The sequence below is a fragment of the Ictalurus furcatus genome, chromosome 8 (genome assembly GCF_023375685.1).
Source record: "Ictalurus furcatus strain D&B chromosome 8, Billie_1.0, whole genome shotgun sequence".
Taxonomy (NCBI): Eukaryota; Metazoa; Chordata; class Actinopteri; order Siluriformes; family Ictaluridae; genus Ictalurus; species Ictalurus furcatus.
Window position 1 is genome coordinate 8,111,527 of NC_071262.1, and position 10,638 is coordinate 8,122,164.

The 10,638-nt window shown below is 39.5% G+C and overlaps 1 protein-coding gene across 4 annotated transcripts; it reads right to left on the reverse strand.

The window, feature by feature from the left end:
* Nucleotides 1-572: 572 nt before the first annotated feature.
* Nucleotides 573-10,301, reverse strand: LOC128611815 (uncharacterized). Of its 4 annotated transcripts, XM_053631624.1 has the most exons (4): nt 10,175-10,301; nt 6,699-7,278; nt 6,500-6,596; nt 573-3,366 (listed from the first exon to the last, which is right to left on the reverse strand). In XM_053631624.1, the coding sequence occupies exons 1-3, from the start codon at nt 10,182-10,184 to the stop codon at nt 6,509-6,511; spliced, it is 678 nt and encodes a 225-aa protein (XP_053487599.1). In that variant the 5' UTR covers nt 10,185-10,301; the 3' UTR covers nt 573-3,366; nt 6,500-6,508. The 4 variants fall into 4 exon arrangements, with proteins under 4 accessions (XP_053487599.1, XP_053487598.1, XP_053487596.1 ...); XM_053631623.1 differs by having other exon boundaries at nt 578-3,366; nt 6,500-7,283; XM_053631621.1 differs by having other exon boundaries at nt 579-3,366; nt 6,500-7,278.
* Between the last annotated feature and the right edge of the window lie 337 nt (nt 10,302-10,638).

A 10,638-nucleotide genomic window follows, 5' to 3' on the forward strand; every position in this document is an offset into this window, starting at 1 on the left:
TTACCTAATCCTAATGAGATGCTGGTGAAAAGTTATCTCTCAAGCCTATCAGGTCACATGTGAGTCATGATTAACAAGTGTGTAGGGTAAATTATTACTATTAAATTAAATATTAAAAATTATTATTAATATTAATTAACAAAGAATTGTAAGGGGGGCACAGTGGCTTAGTGGTCAACACGCCTGCCTTGCACCTCCGGAGTTGGGGCTTTGAATCCCACCTCCACCCCGTATGCTTGGAGCCAGCATGCTTTCCCCATGCCTTGGGGGTTTCCTATCCCAGTCCCAAGACATGCAGTGTAGGCTGATTGGTATTTCCAAATTGTTGGTAGTGTGTGAATATGTGTGCAATGGTAAATGGTCTGCACTTATGTAGTGCTTTTTAACCTTAGCAGTACTGTTTCTCATTCACCCATTTACACACACACACACACCATGCCATGCAAGACGCTAGTAGCAACTTGGGGTTCAGTGTCTTGGCACCCCATCCAGGGCGTTCTCTGCCTTGTGCCCCAAGCTCCAGGCTTCCCCAGAGGATAAACGGTATTGAAAATGGATGGATAATAATTCTATTAAACTGTGCACCAATCCCATGGACAAAAAAATCAGAAGGAGAAATTATGTAATTATGGTTGCATCACCAAGATAAAAAATAATTTGAAGGATAATATGAAGGATAATTCATTTGAGTTATGTCAAATTATGTGAATCCATTGATAGTTTGCAGGACTTTTTTGTGATGAGAGACTGAAGAAAGATGCATAGCAGTATAATACAAAATATGGAAATGAAAAATATGGTGCTGCTTGAAAGTTTGTTTGAAAACCCTTCATAATTTTTGTATATATCTGCATAAATAAGACCTAAAACAACATTGTCCTAAAAGTAGACAAAGAGAACCCAATTAAACAAATGAGACAAAAACATTATACCTTGTCATTTATTTATTGAAGAAAATTATCCAATTTTACAAATCTGTGAGTGGCAAAAGTAGGGGAACCTCTTGGATTAGCAGTTAATTTGCAGGTGAAATTAGAGTCGGGTGATTTCAATCAATGGGATGACAATCAGGTGTGAGTGTGCACCATGTTTTATTTAAAGAACAGAGATTTATCAAAGTCTGATCTTTACAACACCTGTTCTCTAAAGAGTTTGGACTCCACCCCACAGTCAGACTGTATACAAATAGAGAAAATTTAAGACCATTGTTACCCTCCCCATGAGTGGTTGACCAACAAAGATCACTGCAAGAGAAAGACATGTAATAGTCCGCAAGGTCATAATGGAACCCAGGGTAACATCTAAGCAACTAAAGGCCTCTCTCACATTGTCTAATACTAATGTTCAAGAGTACATCATCAGGAGAACACTGAACAACAGTGGTGTGCATGGCAGGGTTGCAAGAAGAAAGCCACTGCTCTCCAAAAAGAACATTGCTGCCTGTCTGAAGTTTGCTAAAGATCACATGGACAAGCCAGAATGCTATTGGAAAAATGTTTAGTGGATAGATTAGTCCAAAATAGAACTTTTCGGTTTAAATGAGAAGGGTTATGTTTGGAAAAAGTCCAGCATAAGAACCTTATCACATCTGTGAAACATGGTGGTGGTAGTATCATGGTTTGGGCCTGTTTTGCTGCTTCAGGGCCAGGATGACTTGCCATCATTGATGGAACAATGAATTCTGAATTATACCAGCAAATTCTACAGGAAAATATCAGGACATCTGTTCATGAACTGAATCTCAAGAGAAAGTGGGTCATGCAGCAAGATAATGCCCCTAAGCACACAAGTCATTCTTCTAAAGAATGGTTAAAGAAGAATAAAGTTAATATTTTGTAAAGTCAAAATCCTGACCTTAATCCAATAGAAATGTTGTGGAAGGACCTGAAGCAAGCAGTTCACATGAGGAAATCCACCAACATCCCAGAGTTGAAGTTTTTCTGTACTGAGGAATGGGCTAAAATTCCTCCAAGCCAATGTGCACGACTGATCAACAGTTACCAGAAACATTTAGTTGCAGTTATTGCTGCACAAGGGGATCACAGCAAATACTGAAAGCAAAGGTTCACATACTTTTGCCACCCACAGATATTAAACATTTGGATCATTTTCCTCAATAAATAAATTATTTGTGCAAATCTGATGAAGTTTTAGGTCATATTTATGCAGAAAGGGTTCACAAACTTTCAAGCATCACTGTATATACAAATGTAATGATTATACTGATAGATAAGGCAGTTGGATAATGAGCACAATGAATCTGAATGATAGACAGTGGGCAAAACTAATTCTAACTAAAGTACCATGACAACACTGAAGAAGGCGCACAGAGAAGCTTTATAGCTTTAACCCACCAATAACAAATTAAATAAAATAACAAACAAAAATACATTTAAAAGAGGAGGGGTTACACATTCATGGAGCATGCAAATAACATACAACTAGCACAATGCAAGAAAAAGGAGGTTATAAGTATCCTGATTTGATGTCTTTGAAAGAAAAGTGTTCTCTGTGGGATATTTTGCTGGCAAAGTTCCCACATTTGCATCTGCTCAAAATCAAAAGCAGGAGAGCTAAACTAAAGCCTGAGACACACCTTTTATACATAGCAATCCACTAGGTCCCAGACAAGCCATGGAAATGTCCATAATTAACAGAGACCATTGTTCTCAGACTAAGTGGGTCACAACCTTGACACATTTATGAGGGAGGTAAGTTTATGAGTCTTTCTTGGAAAAAATGTTATTTGTGCTTATAACTTCTGTATAATTTGTCCTAAAATCATGGAAGATCATGAATGACTACTGGTGTCAATCAAATCATAAAATATTTGTAATTTTTTTTAAACTACTGTTGCAAACTAATTCCACATTTTTCACTCAACCTCAACAAGTATAATTCTCTGGACTGTAGTAAAAATTTGAGCTCCATATGTCAATAATTATGTAAAACTTTAGTCTTTGGATGGCTATTCAATTCAATTCAATTTTATTTGTATAGCGCTTTTTACAATAGACATTGTCTCAAAGCAGCTTTACAGAAATATCAACATGGTATACAGATATTAAAGGTGTGAATTTATCCCAACTGAGCAAGCCACTGAGTGGCGACGGTGGCAAGGAAAAACTCCCTAAGATGTTTTAAGAGGAAGAAACCTTGAGAGGAACCCGACTCAGAAGGGAACCCATCCTCATCTGGGTAACAACAGTTAGTGTGAAAAAGTTCATTATGGATTTATATGAAGTCTGTATGGCCTTAGGAGCAGCCGTAGTCCCAGCAGTCTGGAATTAGAGAAGATTTGAGCTCCATCCAGAGGCAGAAAGGATCTGGATCTCTAGTATCCCCATAAATTCGTGTGGGGCTCGGCTAAAGGAGAGAGGGAGAAAAAAGATTATTATGACTGCGAAGTAGTAGAACAGAATTTAGTCAGGGTAGGCTTGAGTAAACAAATACGTTTTAAGCCTAGACTTAAACACTGACTGTGTCTGAGTCCCGAACACTAATAGGAAGACTGTTCCATAACTGTGGGGCTCTATAAGAGAAAGCTCTTCCCCCTGCTGTAGCCTTCACTATTCGAGGTACCGTCAAATAGCCTGCATCTTTTGACCTAAGTAGGCGTGGCGGATCATATAAAACCAAAAGGTCACTTAGATATTGTGGCGCGAGACCATTTAGTGCTTTATAGGTTAATAAAAGTATTTTATACTTAATGCGAGATTTTACTGGGAGCCAATGCAGTATTGATAATATCGGTGTGATATGGTCGTATCTTCTAGTTCTAGTTAGGACTCTAGCAGCTGCATTCTGGACTAACTGGAGCTTATTTATATTCCTACTGGAACATCCAGACAGTAAGGCATTACAGTAATCTAATCTAGAGGTGACGAATGCATGAACTAGTATTTCCGCATCATGTAGTGACAATATGTTTCTTATTTTAGAAATATTTCTGAGATGAAAGAAAGCTATCCTAGTAATATTATCTACATGAGCATCAAATGATAGGCTGGAGTCAATAATCACTCCAAGGTCTTTAACTGCTGTACATGATGAAACAGAAAGACCATCCAGAGTAACCATGTGATCAGAAAGATTACTTCTAGCTACACGTGGGCCTAATAAAAGTATTTCTGTTTTATCAGAATTAAGTAGAAGGAAGTTAGTTAACATCCAATGTCTAATGTCCTTTACACAATCCTCAACTTTACTAAGCTTCTGTCTGTCCTCTGGCTTCGCTGAAACATACAACTGTGTATCATCAGCATAACAGTGGAAGCTAATTCCATGTTTACGAATAATTTGACCTAGGGGTAGCATATATAAAGTAAAGAGCAGTGGGCCTAAAACAGAACCCTGTGGAACTCCAAAAGTAACCTCAGTACGCATGGAGAAATCACCATTTACATCTATGAACTGATAACAATCGGTCAGATAAGACCTGAGCCAGGAGAGGACTGTTCCCTTAATACCAACAACATTTTCTAATCTATCAAGGAGAACAGTGTGATCTATAGTATCAAAAGCTGCACTAAGGTCGAGTAACACAAGCAGCGAGACACAACCCTGATCGTAGGTCAGTAAAAGGTCATTTACTACTTTAACTAACGCTGTCTCTGTGCTATGATGAGGTCTAAATCCTGACTGATACATTTCATGAATGTTATTCCTATCTAAGTACGAGCATAACTGCTTTGCTACAAACTTTTCTAAAATCTTAGAGATGAAGGGGAGATTTGATATTGGTCTATAGCTGGACAATTGAGACAGGTCAAGATCAGGTTTTTTAATCAAGGGTTTAATAACTGCTAATTTAAGTGATTTAGGTACATAGCCAGTGCTTAGGGAAGAATTGATTATATTTAAAAGTGGTTCAATTACTCCTGGACAAATCTGTTTAAACAAACATGTAGGTACGGGATCTAGTATGCAAGTTGATGAATTGGCTGAAGAGATCAGTGTAGCTAGTTCGGTCTCTCTAAGCGGAGCAAAACACTCTAAACATTGATCTGATATTGCTACATTGTCATGTAATGGGTTTGTTACAGTACTGTCCGGTTTTAATTTAATGGCCTGTATTTCACGTCTAATATTTTCAACCTTATCAATGAAAAATTTAATGAAATCTTCACTGCTATGTAATGATTGAGTGTTTCTCTCTGTAGTGGTTTTATTCCTAGTTAATTTTGCTACTGTCTTGAAAAGGAATCTAGAATTGTTTTTGTTGTCTCCTATTAAGGTGGAGAAATGGATTTTTCTAGCATGGCCAAGAGATTTCCTATATTTCAGTAGGCTCTCCTTCCATGCTGTTTGAAATATCACCAGTTTGGTTTGACGCCATTTACGTTCTAATTGTCGAGTTGTCTGTTTTAAGGTTCGCGTTTGATCGTTATACCAGGGTGCTAATTTTTTTTCTCTAATTATTTTCCTTTTGAGTGGAGCCACTCTATCTAGCATGTAGCGGAGTGTTGACTCCAAGCTTTCAGTCGCCTGATCGAGTTCTATGGGATTTGACGGTGATCCAAATCTAATTGATGTTTCTGCGAGGTTATTTATGAAGCTTGGTGCAGTAGCTGATGTGTAGGTACGTTTTACGCGGTAGCGAGGCGAGGTGGAAATATTATGATCAATACGTATTATGAACGAGATAAGATAATGGTCTGAGACAACTTCAGACTGCGGAAAAATGATAATATTTTCTATACTTAGTCCGTATGTTAGTATGACGTCAAGAGTGTGACCACCATTATGAGTAGGCCCGATTACGTTCTGATTAATCCCTACTGCATCTAAGATGGACACAACCGCTAATCTTAGAGGGTCTTCCAGGTTATCAAAATGAATATTAAAGTCTCCGACGATTAATGCTTTATCTACAGACACAACCAGGTTTGAGACAAAGTCTGCAAATTCACTAAGAAATTCAGTATATGGCCCTGGGGGTCTGTAAATAATAATTAGAGGAATTGACTTATTTTTTGTGGCTACATAACTTATACTGGTATAAAGAATTTCAAAAGAATTAAATTTATGCTTAGGTTTTTGTGTGACGACTAGATTTTTACTATGGATGAGACCAACTATGGATGAGACCAACACCTCCTCCTCTACCAGTTGAATGAGGCTGATGTACATAACTGTATCCAGGAGGACTGGCTTCATTTAATGCTATGTACTCGTTTGGTTTAATCCAAGTTTCTGTTAAACACATTAAATTACATTCCTGATCAGTAATGATATCGTTAACAATAAGAGCCTTAGACACAAGAGATCTAATGTTTAATAGTCCTAGCCTCAGATCAAAAGTGCTGGCTGTGCATTCAATATGATTTAATTTTATGTTAATTAGGTTACGAAGATAGACTTTCCGAGATTTTCTATATATTTGTATAGCTCAGGGAACAGACACAGTCTCTATAGTATGTATTACCGGTGCCGGATTTTTAATTGAACATTGATTATACTTTGTTATTATGTTGTCATTATTGGAAGATGTACTTACGGTAGGCAGTCACTTGGAGTGTAGCGCCTTGGAGATGTTGTCTGACAGCAGTTCCGCTCCAAGGCTGCTGGGGTGCAGGCCATCAGGACGAAACAACCTAGGACGCTCCCAGAACAGATTCCAGTTATTGACAAACACCAGATTCTGCTCATTACACCAAGAGACTAACCAATCATTTAATGCTAGAAGTCTACTGAACTTTTCTGCTCCACATCTGTATGTGGGAAGAGGTCCAGAGACGATGATCTTCGCGGTGGGGGATCTGCCTCGTACCGTCTCGATCAGGCTGGAGAAGTCCCTCTTCAGAACCTCCGTCTGCCGCAGCCTGGTGTCGTTCGTCCCCGCGTGCAGCACAACCGCTCCAATGCGCTCGTCCTTCTTCAGGATCCCGGATACCTGCGCAGCGACATCAAGGACACAAGCACCAGAAAAACAGTGTGTGCGCACCTTACCTTTAGATGAGGCTACACGGACGTTCCGCACAATGGAGTCCCCGACGGTCACAGCGTTGGGTCTGGTCTGACGGAGAGGGGCGAAGCGGTTCCTGGTTGGAATCTCGAACACCGGAGGTGGAGAGGGTCCAGCCCGCGCCTTCCGCCGCTGGTTCACCCAAGGCCCGAGGTGTGTTGGTGCCTTGGATATGTGGGCAGAGGCACAAGATGTTTCCAGTGCAGTTTGTCGCTCCAGCAGCTGGGCCTGCTTGTCGAGTAGGCCGCGGATCTGCTTCTCCACATCCTTCAGTTCCAGCCGCACCATGTGAAGCTCGAGCGAGTCCTCATCTGCACTCAAAACCGGAGAGACAGCAGACATATTTGTTTTTTAAACAGAACAGCGGTAAATGAGAAATGTGAAACGTAAACAAGGCTAGCGGTAGGTGATGCTACGGGCTACAAGCTAGTCGCAAGCTAGTCGCGGATGTTTGTAAAAAAAACAGATCAAATTTAGCAACAGCGCAACGTTACGATTGTTTTATCTAAAGTAGTGTCAGTTATATTTGTATAACATAAGGTAAATAATTTTAAAGTATAGAGATTAGAAGAAATTAATGTAATAGCGTTAGCTCGAAGGGTGCTGCTTCCTCAGTGACACTTCAGGTTATAACAGGGTAATTTAAAAAATCAAGCAAAGCAAGCTATTAACCCAATCAATCTTTAGATGTACCTTTATATGATCTACTTTACATTTAATCTGTGTCATCTATCTGCATCTTTTTGTGAGCACCATAGTCAGCGACTCCACTGTCAACTATGCTGATATGATAATAAATGGAATCGGAGGTCCTGCTGATTTATCTGTAATTACACTTTTCTACCACTAGGGGTTTCTGCATACTCATTTTCGTAGTAGTTCATCCTCAAGCACAAGAATAACTCGATAAAATCACATTTATTGTGTAGACACATGTGCATGCACAGTTTACATACACAACTGTGCATATACATGGTTGGTTTAAAAAAAAAAAAAGGGTAAAAAGCCTGTAACATCCCCATGAGAGTCTTTCACTATATCACTATATATCATTGATTCATTTGGACATTTAGTGATTCTATGTCTCCCATGGTTGGAGGAATATGACCCCATGGGAAGGTAATGATTGTCTTCAATTCCAGTTGTCTTCCATTGCCATAGAGAACCTGGCAGCACAAGGGCTGAAGAATATGCCCATTGTCTGATAGAGGTCTTAAGCAATCCAATGCCATTGCCACTCTCCTCACACAGACCCTGGGATTGTGCTATAAACCTGCTGCCAGGGGCCACTCTTCTACATTCACACATTCATCCCTTGTCCATCAAGGGGACTGTTGCTTTGGAAGAGTACACACAAGAGGCCCTCAGACAGGCAGTGGCTCATTCAACCCTTTGTTGTCCATGGCTGGGGATATTTCATTGTGGAAAAAAGTATGTGGATTTGAGCCTGGGTTTTCACCAAACTTGACCTGAGGAGTGCATACAATCTCATACATATCTGGGAGGGGGACAAGTGGAAGACTGACTTCTCGGCTACAGGACACCATTAAGACATGGTGATGCCGTATGGCAAGACCAATACCCTTCTCTGTGTTCTAGTTGTTAGAGAATGAGGTATTCTCTGACATGATCAACTGGCATGTAGTTGTTTACATAGATGATGTTTTGGTGTATTCCCCACATCTTGAAGGAGCACATAGGTTACATGTGGTCCATTCTACAATGACTTCTGGAACTCCAGAATTTCCTTTGCTTTACAAATTACTTCCAATTTCCTGACAAATGATTTGTTGTTAAGACCATTAAAAAGTTAATATTTTGCCATTTTGGCTTGCCCCTCCCCATCCCAACAGCCCCCCCCCCCATTGTAATTTATTACAATTGATGACAAACACATATATTTCCTCCCTCAGAGTCGTGGAGTGAGGCAAGGCTGTAGCTTGAGTCCCACCCTTATCAATGTATACATCAATGAACTAGCAAGGGCTCTGGAACAGTCTGCAGAACCCGGTCTTACCCTATTAGACACTGAAGTCAAATGCTCCTGTCACCCACAAATGAAGGTCAGAAAATAAACAAACAAATGCATGAAATTCAGGTGACATTTATTAAAATCATTTAAACATTTGATAGATGTAAGAATTGGAGGTGATGCATCTTCTTACAAATCTCCCTGCCATCTGGGAAGACAAGATTCCCACTCCCTTCCATTTGAAAATCAGTTAAAGAGCAAAAAGAGTGCTGGTTAGTTGTGAGCTACAAAATATGGACAAATGACTTTGGGCTTCAACTGAGAATTGCATTACAGAATGGCAAATTGTGTAATTTTGGGAATATGACCTCCACTATCCTAATGAACAAAATGATGCTGTAGACTCACCTGTAAATCTAGCTAACTTGCGAATATTTATTCTCTTGCCTTTAGCACCTCACCGCCAAATTTTTTTTTGTGCTACCTAATTAAGTCAGCCAACATTACAGAGACAATGGAAAGCATTACAACCTACTGTAACCCCCATGCTCTCTTTTTGTCATGTTAACCTTGTGAAGAACTTTTGACATTGACATTAGTGAGCTAGCTAAGTTCTGTTAGTCACTGACTGTCTGCACCTTTTATCCAGCATTAACATTCACCGAATACATGAAGAAACGAATCTAACCCATCCTCCTAACGCTAATTACTACAGCTTGCCTTGTTCAAAACAGTTGCTAAATGTAGATAACATTAACCCACTCTCTGTATTACATCATGGTGAATAGCTGTAATGCTATGTTATCATTAACTCTCAAAAAGGTAATGGGAATGTCTAACATCACCGCTAGCTGTATGCTAAAGTAATGTTATCATCTCAGGTGAGCGTCTAGGTTAGTATCACTCATCCCTACTGTGATTGGTGACAGCATCCAGCTAGCTAACCCTAACTCGGAGCCTCAGATAAGATACAGACCCAAAGAATTATATAATAACCTCAATCCATATTTCACAGCCAACATAAACACATGACACTGTTAGTGTAATGCTAACAATGAGGAAGCAGTACATGATATTCACTTTTGAAGTCGTCGTGACAGTTAAAGTTAATTATCACTTGCTGAGTTACTGTTTTCCATTGAATACATTTTCATGCACTCCCTGAATAAATATTACAAATTCGACCAGGCATTTTCAGCAGCATTACTACTAAATAGTGATGAATGCTAACTTACTGGTGGTCATTTGGTTTCCTCGCCTCAGGAGTCCGACTCCACTGTCACAATCAGAAGGTCAAAGCAACGAACCTTCACTTTGAGGCGAGTTCAGAGTTGGATGTTGATGTCAAGAGTGCAGTCTGCAATGGAATTGAACAATAATTCAACACATGTTGTGTTGGTCACTCGTGGGAATTTTTTTTTAACACATTTATTGGATAATTTAACACAATATGTTCTCAATTCCTGTTTAGACTTGTTTGTGCCTGTTTGCCAATCGCCTGACCTATTGCCTGTTTTTGACCACGCGATTGTCTCATGATTTGAATTTGTCTGCCTGCCTCTCTTTAATAAACCTCTTATCTGCATTTGCATCTGTCCTAACCCTCCATTACGTTCTGTGACATGACAGAATACTTTGCATCTCTAACTGAAACTCTAATTCACAAGCAAATCAACCAAAACAAAACTAGAATCTTCTC